Here is an 18,261-nt window from a genome sequence, read left to right on the forward strand (position 1 = left end):
GCAAGGAGGCAATTTATAGGGACTTAAGCCTTGATTATCTGCGGGTTTTGTTGATAAATCTGGTGGGCCATAACCTACTACTACTAGGGACTTTTGGAATAGGGTTTTTTTTTTTTTTTTACTCAATAAATATTTAAGAATATTTAGTCAATAAAATAAAAGATTTATTTAATTAGCCACTAGAATGGAGATGATTAGTGATTGGTGTAAAACCAAGTTCACAAGTGCCGAGAGGGGTCACATGTTGGCAGCGGGGCAAATGTAGAAGTCTCCAAGGTCTTCGGTGTGCGAACCCGATGACCCTCGAAAACTCTTTGTTTTAGGCCAATCAAATACGTTTTACATTAATTATCAATTAATGCTGCTTAATTAAAATATATTAAAAGGGTTGCATGCAATTTAACAGCAAAATAAAAAAGAAAAGAAAGGATAAATAATAATAATAAAGTGAGCTGAGGGATTATTCAGGATATGGGTGATCATGGGCCATAGTGAAAAGCAGAGAACTTCTTCGATGGATGAGAGAATATTGTACGTTACAAGGAGTCGGAGTCTTTTTTCACTTCACTTTTTACTCTACGGTTCTTCATAGGGTGCCCTTTTAATTACTTAATTTATTATTTATTTATCCCAAAAGAAATTGCTTTTGTCATTTATGATTTATCAATGCTGGAAAAAGACAGCTCAAGAAAATGACAAGGGAGTCCGGACAAATTTTCGGCCAGACCGCCGAACGTTGCCCCATAAAATAGGGCAAAGTTTACCTTAAAAATTCTTTTTTTTTTTTTTTTTTTCCCTGAACTTTTAGACGATTATTGGGTGGGAATTTGCTAAGCACGTTTCACTAATAGACAATTATTGGGTGTACATTATAACTTATTTTTCATTATCTTTTCAAATTTATTAAAGCAATCTATTGTTCTTCAATCAACGTTGAAAAATCCTTTCTTTTTAGGGTATAAAAAACTTATTTGACTCATGTTAACACCAATGAAAGGCCAAGTAGATTTCTGTTCCGTGAACGTCGCAATACGATACGAGATATTTTGGAGATTTCTTTAATGTGTCCGTACAAGTAAGCTTTAGGGTTTTTTCCTATATATATATATATATATATAATATTGAATCATTAAGAGTAAAAATACAACCGTCTCTTTGTAGTCGTAGGCACATTGCCGAACCACTTAAATATTTGTCTCTGCTCTCTTTTAATCTTTATCTTTTCGATTCTATGCTGTTTATCATTTGTGCACGGTATCAACAAAACTGTTTTCATGTACCTCAACCTCGGAGAGTATTCTCAAGGACGGATCCACAATAATCTAATTGAATTTCATAATATTGTTTAATAATGAAGAGAAAAAAAAAGAGATTAAAAATAAATAAATAAATGAATTATAGGGAGGAAGGATTTTCAACGTTGCCGACTGGAAATTGTCCAGTTGACGAAGGCCAGATTGAATTTCCCTGCTCAAATTGGGTTTGGCTTGGGGCAGGTCTATTTAAGGTTGTTAATTGGTAGAATGTGATTTTTGCCCAGCTGTCCAATAAATTCGATTAGTAAAATAGAATAATCCTTCCCTAGTAGAGACATTATTGTAGAAAGCATTAATATTGAGGTTGGTTGAGCCATAACCTAATTTAGTATAAGTGCATGAGCTAAGCTCTTAGTTCTATGCCTCATCTGTGTTTGAATTAGGGTTGACAATCCCTCAGTTGTGACACGACATATTTAAATAGGCAATACAGTTTGCATTGTGTTTAATCATCCTGACTTGTAAAACCAGTTTAACTTACAAAATTATTAATTATTGAATGTGAAAATGACATTTTATACAAAAATATTGGCGTAATAATTCTCAGTTATTGAACACGAAAATGAATTACACGGTCAAGTTATATCTTTACCACTAAGGATGAGCTTAAGGATTCATTTTTCTCTTGGACTTTAGGATTTAATCTTTTTTTTTAATGGTACAAATAAGAAAAAGTTTTAATTTATACGGACTATCTGAGTTGACCTAAAATTGACATGTTTAGACGTGTTTAATTAGGTCGATCAGAGTTAAAAAATTCTCAATTTATGGTATTAGACTTTCAATTTTTTATAACGTCCCCCATCTGTTAGAATTTTCAGTTGAATCTGGTCAAAATTTCTAAAATACTCATTTTTTTAATATAAAAATAATAATAAATTGTGAAAAAATTCCGTTAAATCTGTTGATCAACACTTGAATATTTGTAATTTTTTATAATAAAAAACAAGGTTATTTTGAGCATTTTTATAGGATTCAACGGAAAATCCAACCGGAGATGGACATTGCAAAAAAAATAAAAATTTGATACTATAAAATTGAGAAATTTTAAACTTTAGAAAAGTAATTTTAAAACACTTCAAAATTCAGGAAAATTTCCTAAAATTTTACTTTAGATGAAAAATGCAAACCCTAATTGAAAAAAAAAAAAAAAAAATGGTTGAAGGATCATTCATGATAACATTGAGAAAGTATACTGTATACCCACTAGCCAGACTCTGGAAATTCAATCTCAACTATATAATATTAAGGTGTTGTCAAACTTTATTGAATTGTATGTAACGTCGTTCTCGAAAGAATAAAAAGATGGTAATTAATTAAACGTTAAGAACAGTTGGCTGAGGTGACACATCTTAGGTTCGATTTTTCCTATGATAATCTCCTAGCATTTTTGATCATCTAATTCTCTTTGGTCGGTCCAATTCCCATGAAGCTGCATCAATTAAGAAATGCTAGGGTTTATATATATACATACCTCATGATCAAAGTCAGGAAAAAAAATTCTAGCACGTCCTCAAATTAATTACTTATCAAATAATTAGTTTTTCGCTTCCCTACCTTTTATGCACCATGAATTCCTAATGATACCAAATTTCGTACATTTAGATTCAATTGTGGGTCACCTACAAAATAAAGAGCGAACTATGAAGTGGCACCGGCTTAAGGCTAGTGGATAAACCTCTTACGGCCAAATAAGTAATTTTGTTTGTAAAGGAAAAAAATGAAATAAGAGGGCTTTTCATTTTATTTTTTATTTATTTTTTAAATATGAGACGTACTTGAGTTTTAGAGATGATCGATGAGTCTTTTATTTCAATCATTTGAGACTTCGTAGGAGCTTTTTGGGCTCTTGTGATAGTGGGCCTTTGATTTTGATTGGGTTGTGAGTCCTTCATGCCTATGGCCGACTTATTCAAATAGTCGGATGTCGAGAATCTTGTTTTTACTTGTAACCGGGGTCGCCTCTGGCCTTCAATATTGAGAGTGAAAGACTTTCCTAATAATTAAAGAATGATTTCATAACCTGAATGATATTAGAATACATATTATTATTATTATTAGCATCATCATTATTATTTATATTGAAAATGATTGTAATTCCCACTTAATTCAAGAGTCGCAGCTAAATGTGCGGATTAGGCCATGCCTTGAAGGCTAGGCTTTGGTTGGTTCGAGACTATGTGCACGAGTTAAGCCGTGTCTTCAACAGAACAATATCCAGTTAGTTATAGTGAATGATATGTCTGTTTTTTCATTTTTTAAGAATATGAAAATAACCATTCACTATAACTAATTTGATATTCTCCAATTCATTTGAACTGGAGAGGATCCGTATTTGTCTTCAACGGCGGCTAGCATCTTTAAAGGGTAGTCATAAGTTAGGCCAAAGCTAGATGTGTAGGATAGGTTGTGTCTTCAAGGGGCTAGCCATGGCTTAGGCTGATGCTAGGCGCATGGGTTAAGTCCCATCTTCAAGAGCTAGCCTTGAGTTGGGGCGAAGATAGGTGTGTGGGTTAGGTCACCTCTTCATGGGGCTAGCCTTAAGTTTGGTCGGGTTATGTAAAAAGTATGATAAAGTTAACACTTTCTCTAAATTGTTACAAATTGTATCAAAACAACCTGTAAAGCCATGTGGTATAGGAGCACTATATGACTTGGCCTTGACAATGACGTTAAAATTTAAGAGGAGAGAATATAATACATGAGTCCCACGTTGGGAAGATGATTAGCTTATGAGTGCTAAGTCTCATATTGATTCTTTTCTAGGTGAAATTGAGCTTTATAAGTATTTTAAGGAGCTCCAATTGCAAGTTGACTAATTATTTTTAGAGTGATAGAGTAAATGTGACTAGTGTTTTCTCTGAATCATTACACTCACCTTCCACACGTTGATGCATTATATGGCCGATCTAGTTTGGCGAAGACAAAAATCCATAATCCATGTGACCCGAATGTGGAGGAAGCAATGCTGACTTTGCTTATTGTCATTTGTCAAATTGTCAATTCCAACTTTGGAGAATGATGTTGATAATGAACCATCTCTCCCACCTCTCAAGGACAGTAAACAACGGCAAGTCGGCTAGCATCACTGGTCAAGGAGCTAGGAAAACAAATCCACACAACGGCTAATTAACTCATCTAAACAGGGCAACCAAATCAACACCAACGCCTACACAATCAATCAGTGTATTATGCGATTCTCTTCCCTGTTGTAAACACCAACACACTTGTTCTAAACAATTCATTCAATTACCTTATTCTTACTGAGACATGCTATTAGTCCTCTTTCTTTCCATCAATTCTCGCCCGAGTCCTACAAATTCAATAGTAAATTTACAAGAGTTGAACGAGAGAGAATAAATAAAGAGAAAAAGAGTCATTTCTCTTTTTTCTTTATTTGATAATGTAATTTTAAAAGATGACTTTCAACACCCTCTAATGGAAGTACTTTTCCATTCCATAATCTCAAAACACTCTTGATAAATAGCTAGTCATCATTTGACCTAATAATAATATAATATTCTAGAAGCGTTTGCTTTTTTCTTTTTCTTTTTTTCAAACTTTGGAATTGCATGGTTTAAAAAATGATGGCGGTGAGAAATATTATGCGTTACATCTACATGATCACGTGATAAGGACGCAATTAAAGTCCCATGTGAACAAATTAATTAAAAATAATTACGTACTTGATTATTACTTTTCCTACATAAATATGAACCTGCATAGATCCCGTAGTTTTCTTCCTAATTGAATATATATATATATATATATATATACGTGCAAGTGACTTCATGATCATGGATTGCGTATGTTGTATGTGAGCTGCGTCCCCTTTCGTCTCCTCCAAGAAGCCCATTTAATTCGATTTCCATTATTTTATTTATTTATTAATATATAATTGTATTAATTAGGTTGGTCATGATTAGCATTAGGGAGGATGATTATATTAAGAGATTGAGGAAAGGAAATTTTCTCAAATCCTTCTCTCTCTCTCTCACCGGGATTTGTCTTTGAGATTGGGGAAAGAGGATTTTCTCAAATCTTTCGGTGCTCCCTTGGAACAGGTCAGTGGTGGTGGCGGTGGTGGCTTCTTGCCTGGATAGGGCAGTGGCAGTGAGATTTTAAGAGGTGGCGATCGTGTGAGAGAGAGAGAGAGAGAGAGGGGTTTAGACGTTTAATAGTAATTTGGTGTTGTGTTAACGTTTGATAATTTGTTACAGGCTAATGTGTTAATTTCTTATTGGAGAACACAAAAAACTTGATCTGGGCCAAAACTACATTGAAATTATTTTTTTTATATTAAGAGCATTTTTAGTAGACTTCCTATAAAGGAGTATGTTCCCTAAGTTTAGGGAATACGTTCAAAAAATCACAAAAAACATATTATAGCAGACTCCCTAAATGAACTATAAACATATGATTGCTACAGTGGAATCCAAAATCCTTATGATTATTAAAATATTAAAAAAATGATTCTCTCTCTCGTCTCCTCACAATTCTGTCCCATCTCTCCTCTCATATATATAATATAATTAAGAAAACAAATATTTTAATAATATAAGAAATAATTATGAGAAGTTATTGAGGTGTATTTTGACATACATAGGGAAGTAAAAAGTAGTTTGAATTCTTAAATGTAAAAAAATGACGGAAAAGCTGCTGAAAATTCTATAATAGGACACCATTAAATGTGGAGGAGACTAAGAGGCAATTAGTCAAATGCTAGTGATAAGCCCTTGTGCTATAGTGGACTATTTTGTATATTTTATGTTTCTAATTTTCTAATTATGCTATATATGGTGGACTATTTACTATTTAGTATCATGCTATCGAAGCTATCAATCCCAGAACCCAACTCAATTTTAATATAATTATTATGATATAATTGGCTCTTTTTAATTACTTGGATATTTCCTATTTTGTTGGTCCATTTATAATCCCAACGAATTATGTAAGGCAGATATTGTATAATTGTTGGTTTTTTTTTTGCAAATTTTTTAATCTTTATGTGTAAAGCAACTTCCTCGGCTGAGATTATATATATATATATATATATATATATATATATATATACTATTTTCATTAAACGTATCTATCAGCAAGTGGTTGAAATATCGCTTTATTTGACTGACCAAAATATTTTTTTTGAAGAAAATTTCTTGTCACAAATAAGATCACAGAAATAGCGGTTTACGCTTTTAAAATTATATCACAAAAACAATCAGAGGTTGCTCTCAACCAATCCTTATTTATGATAGACTATTTTGCCACATTTACTAACAAATGGGCCGCATCATTAATATTCCTACGAACAAAATTACATTCCCACCCTCTAAATGATTGCAATACTTTCTGCGTGTCCGCAACTACATGTCCAAATCTTGCCATGTTAATCTCCTTTGAGCATATTGCCTTTGTCACTACTTGGGTGTCGCCCTCAAGGATGAGATTTTTTATTCCCAAAAGCTGGCCGAAACACACCGCCGAGTACGCACCAATTGCTTCTGCTGAGCTGAGCTCAGGTGCTCCCACTCTTGTTTGGCTTCGAGCTACTATAATTTTGACTGACCAAATTAAGATCGAAAAAAAGAAACATTTTATTTGATGAGCTTTACACTTGCTTGTGTCAAATTAAGAAATATAAAATTGGCGTGGAGGAGTTAAGAAAGAGGTATCTTAATAATCAATATATCAAAATTTAATAATAATTATTTTAAATTTAATGATAATTTTAATAAAAGTTACGTTTACTTTAAAAACGTTGGCGTGTCTTAAAGCCAACTGTTGGCGTGTATCACGTTTAGAGCTTTATTAATTAATTTGGGGTTAACATAAAAAACTTTACTTAAAAAAAAAAAAAAAAAAAAAAAAAAAAAAAAACCCCACTTTAATAAAAGAAAAGACATATCCAAGGGCATATTCTTTGAAGCCATTAAAGAAAAACTGCTATTTTTTGCCATTCCCAATAGATTCTCGTTCTATATATATATTTAGAGAAGTGTTATGGAGCTAAATAAATGAACCCAGAAATGGTGAGAGACAGATAAGAAAGAAATAATTGCATTTATTTTATTTAAAAACCATTGCCACATCAGTTTAAAATTTTTTTCTTGATTCATTTTTTTGGCTATCTAGCACTTCTCATATATTTAAACGTAAGGAAAAATTACAGTTTACCCCTCAAAGTTGATAGCGTTTTTCAATCGAACACCAAAGTTTCATTTTTTGCAATCCACCCCTCCAAAGTTTCAAATTTTTGCAATTTGATCAATTGTATCCAAAACTTCTCATATTGCCCATAATTTTTTTTTAAAATTAAAAATTTTTAAAAAAGAATCGGGATGGCCGTAGCCACCCCTTTGGCCATCTGACCATTTTTGCACCCTTAATTTTTTTTTTTTTAATAAAAAATAAAAATTATAGACAATATGAGAATTTTGGGATAATATTGGTTGAATTGAAAAACATTAAAACTTTGTAGGGGTAGATTGTAAAAATTAAAACTTTAGTGTTCGAATTGAAAAACGTTGTCAACTTTATGGGGGTAAACTATAATTTTCCCTAAACCTAAATTACTTGGGCACTGTTATTTCTCAAGTTCCATGGCAGAATTTTTTTTTTTTTTTTTTTTTTTTTGGTAAAAAGCTCCATTGTAGCTTAAGCTACAATATTTGAAGCATCGATCCTAGCATGCATATATATATTATTGCCTTCAAATTAACATGTGACATCCAAATCATTATTTTGCCTCTGGAAAAGTGAGTGCCCACTTTTATCCACACTTCCACAGCTTGGGCATAACTCTCTGCCCTACGACATTTCAATCACACCTTTGACTCTTTGAATCATCCAAATTAATGAGTGAATATCATCACTTTTTGCCCTTTTAAAATGCTCGTTTGATAAAAATAAAAAAATAATGAAGGTTGGAACATGGATGAAAATTTACTTTATCAAACCAGAAGTAAATGGTGCATTTTTTAAAAAAGCATATGATTTTAAACTAAAGAAGGCAATTCATATTCGTATGTCGGGTTTGAACTGTGTCAAGGTATGAGTATAATACTATAATTAAATTGGTCAAACTCGTCAACTATAACTTATTAATTTTATGTTGGGTTCATTTCAAATTCGCAGATCGTGTTAAAAATTATTAACTATTATGTCATATGTCAAGTCAAGTTCAAGTCTTGTCGTGATGGAACAAGATTTTTTTCAGTCCAAAATGGACTGAAGAATATTCAATTCATGGTTAGAATTTCTTAGAAAAAATTTTAGAATCATAAATATGACACGTGTCCCACTAATAAAAAATAATAATAAAATATTATTTAACATTAAAAAAAAATTAATAAAAAACAGTAATAATAAGGAGTGATTGACCACCCCATTTGGCCATAAGGGGTGGCCGGACCACCCCCAAGCCACCCCAGGCCCAATGTGGGTGGTTCGGCCACCCCCAAGGGCCAACCCGTTATTTTTCTTTTTTTCTCATTTGGCCCTTTGGGTGGTCGAAGCCACCCCATAGGCTTATTATTATTATTATTATTATTTCGTTTGGCTCTTGGGAGTGGCCGAACTACCCCAAGGGAGATGGGATTGTTCGGCAGCCACCTTTTTTTTTTTTTTTTTTTTTATTATTATTTTGTTCTTAATTTTTTTAATGTTAAATAATATTTATTATTATTATTATTATTATTATTATTATTATTATTTATTAGTATGACACATGTTCTATTTGTAGTTCTATGATTTCTTCTAAAAAATCTTACTTATTTGGACTGGAAAGGATCCAATTTTGATCGTGATGCGCAGAAGAAAATATATTATAGACTTAAGAGGATTCGGTTCCTGTCGTGACGACACTGACGGGTAAAAGAATATATATAAATTAACTAATTAAGAAAACATTAAATGATAAGTTTAGGGGGTAGGGGACGAGGTGGATCGGGATCCCCTCCCATTATGGGGAGGATTGATTTTCAATCTTGGCCATCCAGTTTTATCCAACGGCTCATACAATGCCACATGTCCCACTTAAATTAAATAATAAAATATTAATTAATTTTTAAAAATAAAATAATAAAAAGTAAAATAAAAAGTAAAATAAAAAAATGAAGTGGCCGTCCACTCCAGTGGTCTAGGTGGCTTCCCCCATTGGGCGGTTGGGGGTGGCCGAAGCCACCCTTGTGGCCCTTGGGGGTGGCAGAAGGCCACGAGGGTGGTCAACCCCCAAGGGCCACGGGTTTAAAAAAAGTTTGAATTTTTTTTAGCTTTTGGGAGTGGTTGGACTACTCCAATGGCTACCCCAGTTGAGTCTAGGGGTGGCTACACCCTACTTTTTTATTTATTTATTTGATTTTAATTTTTTACTATTTTAATTATTATTATTTTTTAAAAAAATTAATTAATATTTTATTATTTAATTTAAGTGGAACATTTAACATCGTAGGAGCTATGGAATAGAAATAAATGGCAAAATTGAAAATCGGAGAATGAGGGGATCTTGATCCGGGACGAGGTACGTATGAGCTGTGTACAAGTGATATCTTATCATGTGTTAGTGAAATCTGGGAGGTCTGACATATATATATATATATCTCGAAAACCTTGAAACCCAATCCCAACGTTTTCCCACTCTGTGCTGTGATTTTCGAGGCCTCAAAACTTGTGCCTTGATTTTGACCTTCCTATCATTTTAATTTTAATCCTCAAATGGCATTTTCAACTTGTTTATTTGCAACTTATTATATATTAACCAGAGTTTTCCAATGGAGAAAGAGTCGGCATTGTAGATCAGTAGATGCACCCAATAGCAAGTTAGCAGCTTCAAATACGAACGTGGGTGATAATGAAATAGAACCTTCTCGCGTGAACAACGGCCTTTAAATTATTATGATGGAAGTCATCTTCTTCAATTTTCTAAACCTTAGACTTCTGCAAGTCCTAGATGAAGAATGAAAGGAGCGCCACTTTCATTCTTATATGCAACCTAGATATTCATCTTTGTTTTCATTTGGAGCACTTCTACCGGTGGGAGTGGCGATTCATGTTATCATATCGAGATGTAATTATAGATTCTATAAATCAATAATAATCCGATCAATATAATTAAATCGATTAAATGCTATAGCTCTAATATATTAATTTCGTATTAAATTCGTGGTTCGAATCTTCATAACCTTTTCCCTCTCGTTAACATGTATAAAAAAAAAAAAGATATTATGTGCAGAAATTTTGTCAACCGTAAACATTGAAACTAATCTCTAACTGTAATTACAAGTTCAGTTTAACTAAACTAACCAACTGACAACTTCTATCTTCTCGACTACGCGTTTGCTTAACTAAATTAACTGATATAAGTTAGCATCTCCTCTCCTCACTCGTAGTCAAGTTCAACTGGCGTCTTTACCAACTCACCATATCAACTATTTTCTTATTCAAGATCCATCAAGATATACGCAGCATGTTGTATTATAATTAAATGATTAATCACACTATTTTTATAAGCTTAAGCTTTTGAAACAAATAGTGACTTAAATATTCCACGTACATATGAAGAGGAGTACTAGAATGTTAATTAAATGATTAAAATCACTCATTCCGATCCTATAAGCTTCAACTTCCATGCCGGACAAAGTACACTGTGTAGCATGCAACCAGGAACAATTTAACAAATAGCTGGCCAGTACTTCTATCAAACATATACATCTAGCAGGAATAAGTCCAGTATCCTGATTCCTGTCAATGAATGAAGGGAACATGAGAAAAGCAAATGATCTAGGCTCCCATTTTCCTTATTGCAAAGGATACAACTGAGACCCTATATGAAAACCATGGGCATTAATAAGCCTCGATTACTAGCATTTGAGCAATTCTTCCTGTAACTCTCACAAATCTTGAAGAGTATCTATATACCTAAACTCATAAACAATTCATACCAAAAGGGTTATATGCACGTTAAAACTGACAGATTATTTGAGTGCTTTAGGTCCAAATTGAGAGCAATATTTATAGCACACCCTACTTCAATTTTCTCTAAAAATTGGTTGTCCAATAACCACCCAATAGTTATTAGTACTATTATCCATTAACTTTGGGCCAAGACGTCCAGGCTGATATTATTGGTCTCAACCCATTCCCTGTTCAAGTACCAGCCCCAATAGGCCTTAATTTCGGTTACAAGCCGAGTGGCCCAGCGGGCTTCAATGGAGAAGAAGATTTTTTTTTCTTTTAAATAAATAAGAGAAGCAAAAAAGTTAAAACAAAAATTGATATAGAGAATACTGAATTGTGTAAAAAACAAAACATGACACCCGAACAAACTGAAAACCGGTACACTTAAAAGCTTTTGTTTCTAGACCAGCAGAGAAGCCTTCAAATGAGTAGTAAATAAATACGCCGAGTCTTCCAAAAAGGTGAGCTATATAAAAGCTTGAATTTCTGCTAAATAGTCTGTAAAAAACACTAATATTGCTGAGAGAAAATCTGCTTCTCCCTCTGGCAATGCCGGTGGCAAATCACTTCTTCCTTGCCAGCAAAGATTGTTTTAATCTGCAACTCACCAATCGAATATGTAGCCAATCAATAAAATAATACTACTCTGGTACATATAAAGGAGATGATAAATCCAATACCAAAATAAGATTCAATTTGTTTATTTGGTACTTCAAATCTCATAAAAGACGGCATCATACTACCTACGTAAATAACAATTGATTTGAGCACTTTGACACTAACATCGAATAGTGATGAACATTGCTAAAACTTCAAAGAACATCTTGAAAACTCTTAACTGTTTCAGAACGCTGCAAACTCCACTGAAAACTATGGACATGGAGGTGAACCTCTGAAGCACTGGTACCATCATGTGCGTGCGGTATGTGTCAGGAAAAAATATGACTCATGACAGGGATGGACATGCCAATTACGGGTGGGTATGACAGCAAGGGAGTGTAAGACACAGGCAAGACATGACTGGAAACACATAAGAACTAAAAGAATGAATTTTCCAACTCTTCTTTTTAACATTTTGATTATGGGGCTGCTGGAAGATATAATAAATATACAAATATGTGAAGGGAGAAAATGCAGTACAAGTATGTGAAAACGAAATGCTAAAAATTTGTTATTTCTGGGTGAAAAGCACTTTATACTGTTAAGCTTGTCATGGTGAGAATATTGGCTCTCTTCTAGTCCATTGTAAGATCCCTACAATAACAGTGAGAAAATCTCCCTCAAGGATAAAGTTGTCCAGGCCTAGGTTTACTTAAGAGGGCTCCAACATAGGGATCTTTCAATGGACTAGATAACCATTTTGGATATTTTCTTGAAACTTTCTTCTGTCAACTCCTGGTCGGCATCCAAGGTTTCATAAAAGCACAATCAGTAGTGCCCACAACCTGGCAAAATGGGACCATTTCCTTGAATTTCTCAGGAAGCATTCCCATCCTTTCCTTCACTCTCTTAGATCCTTGATCAGACGGTGGCAAGGACGGACTCCCCTCCATCCCCCTACGGTTCTTCTTTCTTGTCTTACTTATGGCAAAAGGAAAAAAAAGTAACCTACGTATAACTTATGAGTTTCCTAAATCACTAGCTCATCAAGAAAAACAATACTTCTAAACGTTCCAACCCAAGATATTTTAGTACTTTTGAGACTTATAAGGCTTCTTTGCATATTACTCTTCTACAATCTTTAATTTTTGGAAGCTTTTAGGGTTTTAGAAAGATTACTTGGATACTGCACAGGTCCCTAATTGTTTTTAGAGGTTTTCTAAGGATTACAGAGGAAATATTAATGTCAAATGGGATTAGACCGGAAAGAAAATAGGAGTTGCTGAATATTTGGAAGAATCTGATAAAACCTCCTACTCTCCTCCCCCTCCTCTATATAGGTCTTCTGTATTTTCCAAGGTAATGACCATGAAGAAGTCCCATACTAGTATACTACCTCCCTTACCACTCCTCTCCTCCTCTATTTTGTCCAGCCAGTGTCTAATCTCCCATTCTGTTCTCATGTGATTTAGGGGCACATAAAAATGTCTTGTGTCTTCCATCTATATTCTTCAGTATTGTGAGAAATTTTTACAAGCCGAGTCTGACCTTTCCATTAATGATGTGTGTTTATGATGACCGTTCCCATGTAATAATGACAGGTATCTATATAGCAAGTCGCGAACAAGTGAAGTATACTTGAGGAGGCAAGGATTTAAATTGGTCTGCAATAACTGCATTGTAGGGACTTTGGTAGAAAATTGTCAACAAAAGAAACTGGAGAACTAGCAGAATTCAAGGGAGTAGGATTATCTGAAGAATGAGATCAGCTCAAGTGTCAACTTTATAAACCACCACTAGTATTAGGTCACAAAGAAAGGAGCAACTTTCATTTTCCTTTTTTTTTTTTTCTCACTTTGGACATAAAAGCACTAATTTATACATAATAGAATCTCTCTATACTAACAAAACATAAGGTCCAACCAGTGGCTCCTAATGCTAATAGTCAACAGGGAAACTCCACATAAACCACAAAACCAGTAAGCCATTGATGCAAAAATTTCTGTCACCACAACAAAATTATAATCATTAAAGATGAAATCAGTTTACCATGACCGCAAGACAAAATAACTACAAATTTTCCATACTGCATGCTCAAGACAAAAAATTGTTATAAGAGAAAAATAACAAACTTCCATAGAAAGACAAGAAAAATATGGTCCTTAAATCCACATTACTCAGAAATCATAATCTGAACAACCAAAAAACAGACTACATTTACGAAGAGAGATATCCAAAAAAACCACATAATTTCTAATCTTCATGCAAATTAAAGATCATTTGTAGCAGTGATCTACTTATCAAAAAAAAATAAAAATTGTAGCAGTGATCTTGACCACCTTCATTGAGGATTTGCTATCTGTTGTCTTATTATCATCTGAAATTTTGAAAGACTAAATGAAGTAATTTAAAATTAACAGTGATCTTAGCTGCAACTATATCAATGGATCAATCCCGAAGAGTTTGACCAGGCTCCTTCTTGTCAAATTGTAAGTTCATAATTTTATTTTGTATCTGTCAGGGCCTTATGTGCAGCATAGGTATTCATCAAGTATTCAACAGGTTGATCAATTTGTAACTGTTGGTATGCTGCAGGTCCCTTATGGAAGACCGATTGTTTGGTTCAATTCCTAAGGAAATTAGTGACTATACTACACTAGAAGAGCAGTACGTCAATGACGAGTTTTCTGCATAATGAACCAAGACTAATCTGCAACCTTGATTACATTTAAGTTGCATTTTACAGGTCCTTGGAAGCTAATCTGCTTGTTGGACCTTTTCATGAAAATCTTTGAAATTTGATCAACTTAAGGACTATATGTAAACACTTCAATCTCACATTTAGAAGATGAATAATCCACGTAGAGTGGGTGGATTATAAAGGCTCATACATTGGTTCCTTACTAGGTGGGATTGAGCTTTATAAGCGATTCTAGAAAGTTCCAATTGTAACTTGACTAGTCATTTTAGAGTGATAGTGCAGATGTTGTGAGGGTTTTTTTGGAGTCGTTACAAATGGTAACAGAGCAGCCTATTATTGCTATGTAATACTAGAGTACTGCATGATGTATCCCTAACAAGGACGTTAGGGTTTTTTTTTTTTTTTGAGATTGTAACACATCAGTACTACATTGAGAAAATGAATAATCAACATAGAGTGAATTGATTCATTGATGCTATTACATTAGTTTCTTATTAGGTGAGACTCAGATTTATAAGTGATTCTATTGAGCTATAATCGCAACTTGACCAATCATTTGGAGTGATAGCATAGATGTAGCTAGCCCTTTCTCTCGGTCATTACATTGTAAGATGGTTGACGTCATATTTAAAATTCAGTTTCTTTTTAGCTACCTAATTCTTGGATTGTCTTTGTTCTAGTTTAAAAAGAGTAATCTACTACTTTTATTTCTTTTATTGAAATGACTAGAGACATTATAGAAGATAAATGCAAAATATGATGATTTTACATTTTCACCAAGTCTACCAATTTCCATGTGTATTTTTTCTCCAGTATGGTCTAGTTGTATGAAAATTTATGTTGCAAATGTATTTTGCAGATGATTTCTTAAAATATGTTATTGATTTAAGTTCAATCAATTGGATACTGGAACATGTTCTATCTTTTCTATCATATAGAAGCTCCTGTTAGTCAAATTTCGACAATGGCTGCACTCATCTCTCATTCCACAATTTATATAGCTTTACACTTTTTCTGTAGCTGCGCTAACACCTCATATCCATGTGTTTGCATCAGCACCATGTAATGTATGCCATCACAAACTTTTTTCATCTTACTTCAAAGGAAACTGATTGTTTTTCTATCCTGCATGTATCTTGCTTCAAACAATTTTATGGGAACAATACCAGAAACTTTCATTTTACAGAACTTAGACAACTTGGAAGTGAAGTTATTTGACATAATTATTTGAACCTATAGCTTTTAGACTTCAGAAACTCTCAAACTTCAGATACTGCCAGCAGTAGGATATATGGCACATGATATCAGGCAAGATACCTGAGATCACTGGGAATTGGATCAAGCTTTGATAGATTGTGAGCATTGAACTTTATTCTTTTATCCGCCATCTTTTCCTCATTGATTCAACTTTAGTTTTTTCTAGAGTTCTTAAGAATTGTTACACAGGAAAGTTACAAAGCACGCATAATTTATTTTTTCTCATGCTTTTTATTTGTAAGGAGGGCATCTCATTTGAAAGAATCGAGGATGAGTTCCCTAATTTGCATGATTTGGGACATTCGAAATATTTGTGTTATGTTGTAGTCAATTTTCTCCAATAAAGTAATCATATGGGAATGAATTTGCAGTTCTGTAAACTAACCAAAAGTAGGTGGGTCTATTCCTGAGCCCCATAATCTTTATGCTATTGTAAGTTGCTTATAGAGGTGCCAAAAAATTTAAACTAACAGAAACTAAAACAGATGTGGCAAGTAAATTGAATAGAAAAAACCATTACCCTTTAAGCTTGAGCATCAACCTCCTTCTCTTCTACCTTCTCTTCTACAGCATTTTCCTCCCCACCATTGGCCTCCTCCGAGGGAGGCTGAACCTGCTCATCCTCTGGCAGCGGCTCCTCCACGTAATCATTCTCAAAGGCGTCTGGCGGCACCTCGTAGATCCTAACCTGTGGCTTGGTTGGGTCCTTCACAAGCACATACTTCCCTTCATTCAATTTCATACACAAATCCACAATGGACTTCACAATTCCCCACATATTCGACGTGTTCAGATTGATCTGCGCTGCAAACTCCCTCGGCTTGTACCCAACGACAGACAATATAACATGGTTGAAATGATCACGGGGATGAACCCTCGAAACATAACCCAATTTCATCATATCCGCGCCTGCCAACAGAGCCTGAGAGGTCCATTTTGCGAGCTTGTTCGCATTGTTCTTGAGCTCGGTGGCGAGCACCGCTCCTCTCTGAGTCTCAAGCTTCCGCCTCCAATCGAGGCCGGAGTATTTTGGATCAAACTCATTGAGAGCGTTGAGAGTGAGGAAAGACCTCTGCTTGTTCACCTCGACCACGCTCTGGACCTCGCACCTCGCCACCAGGTACATGTCGTCATCGAGCTTCCACCGCCGGTACCGGTATGCCACGGAGGCAACCTCTTCGCCTTCGTTCGCAAACGGATTGGGCTCATCGAAGGTGACCTTATCCCCTTCCCTGATCAGGACCTGCTGGGAAAAGTTCTGGTTGATAAACGCGGCTTCAACTCCGAGCGAGTACGCAGAGTTGATGTCGTCCTTGGCCTCCGGCAAGGGCTCCTGCGAGGTCTCGTGAACGGACAGAAAATCGAGCTGCGATCCGTCGCGCTTATCGAAGAAGAGCTTGTTCCCAACCCTCTGGACCACGATATCCCAGGAGTACACAGAACGCGGCGCGCACATGAGCGTGGAGAGGATGGCGTCGGTGGCAAAGACCGTGGCCTTGTCCTCGTTGGCGAGGCGGCGGATGACGGGGTCGTCTGTGGTGGTGACCTTGAAGAAGTTGCGGTTCTTGAAGCGCTCGAGGCGGCGCTCGTTCTTGGGCGCGACGCGGTCGTACGAGCGGTCGTAGAACTCGAGGGCGCCACAGAGGAGGAGGTCCTCAGGGGGCTCGGGGACGGAGAAGGAGAGCTTGGAGAAGGCGGAGAAGGGGATCTGGTCCAGCATGTTCCACTCGGGCTGGATGTCCACGGAGGACTTGAACACGGCGGCCTCGCGGCGCGTCTGGTTGGCGTTCGAGCGGTTCTGGTGGTATTGGCGGTCGCGGCGGGCGCGCTCCTTCTCGGCCTCGCGGCGCTTGGCCTCCACCTCCTCGTCGCGGCGCTGGGGGAGCTGCCGCTGCTGCTGGAACCGCCATTTGGGACCGAAGCGAGGCTTCGGGGGAGGCTTGCCATCTACAAGGCGGAAGGAGGAGTCGTCATCAGCGGAGGCCGGGAACGAGTCGTCGTTGGAGAAGTCGAAGACGGAGTCGGAGGGGTTCTTGGACCGGGCAGCGTTGTTGAAGTTGCGGGTCCAGTCGGCGATCCGGCCAAGCTTCTCGGAGCGCGAGAAGGGCGCGAAGGGCACGTTTAGAGGGAGGTTGTTGTTATTGGCGTCGGCGGTTGTCGTGCTGGAATCTGGTGGGCCCCACCCGTCAGGGTTGAAGGGGACCGCTCCGGCGTCGAGTCCTCCGACCATGATAGCCTTGGTTGGGGTTGGATGAGATGAGAGACTGTGCTGGTGAAACCCTAGGAGAGAAAGGGGTTTGGGAAAGAAGTGGGCTGGGTTTTGACGAGTGGTGTAAGAGGGTATGAGTGAGTGATTTATATATATGAGAATAACTTTAGATCCGGACGAGGCGTAAAACTCATGTTTTACAGCATCCAATCATACGGATA

At 36.0% G+C, this 18,261-nt stretch overlaps 1 protein-coding gene across 1 annotated transcript; it reads right to left on the bottom strand.

The window, feature by feature from the left end:
• Positions 1–11,571: 11,571 nt before the first annotated feature.
• Positions 11,572–18,180, bottom strand: LOC132170239 (eukaryotic translation initiation factor 3 subunit D). The gene is made up of 2 exons (XM_059581136.2): positions 16,352–18,180; positions 11,572–11,870 (listed from the first exon to the last, which is right to left on the bottom strand). Exon 1 carries the CDS (start codon positions 18,059–18,061, stop codon positions 16,355–16,357), a length of 1,707 nt encoding a protein of 568 aa, XP_059437119.1. The 5' UTR covers positions 18,062–18,180; the 3' UTR covers positions 11,572–11,870; positions 16,352–16,354.
• Positions 18,181–18,261: the final 81 nt, after the last annotated feature.

Source organism: Corylus avellana, chromosome 1 (genome assembly GCF_965113065.1).
Source record: "Corylus avellana chromosome 1, dhCorAvel1.hap1.2, whole genome shotgun sequence".
In the NCBI taxonomy this organism is placed as follows: Eukaryota; Viridiplantae; Streptophyta; class Magnoliopsida; order Fagales; family Betulaceae; genus Corylus; species Corylus avellana.

Bases quoted from the DNA above. Each gene is read 5' to 3' on its own strand.
- LOC132170239 (XM_059581136.2), bottom strand. From the start codon at position 18,061: ATGGTCGGAGGACTCGACGCCGGAGCGGTCCCCTTCAACCCTGACGGG.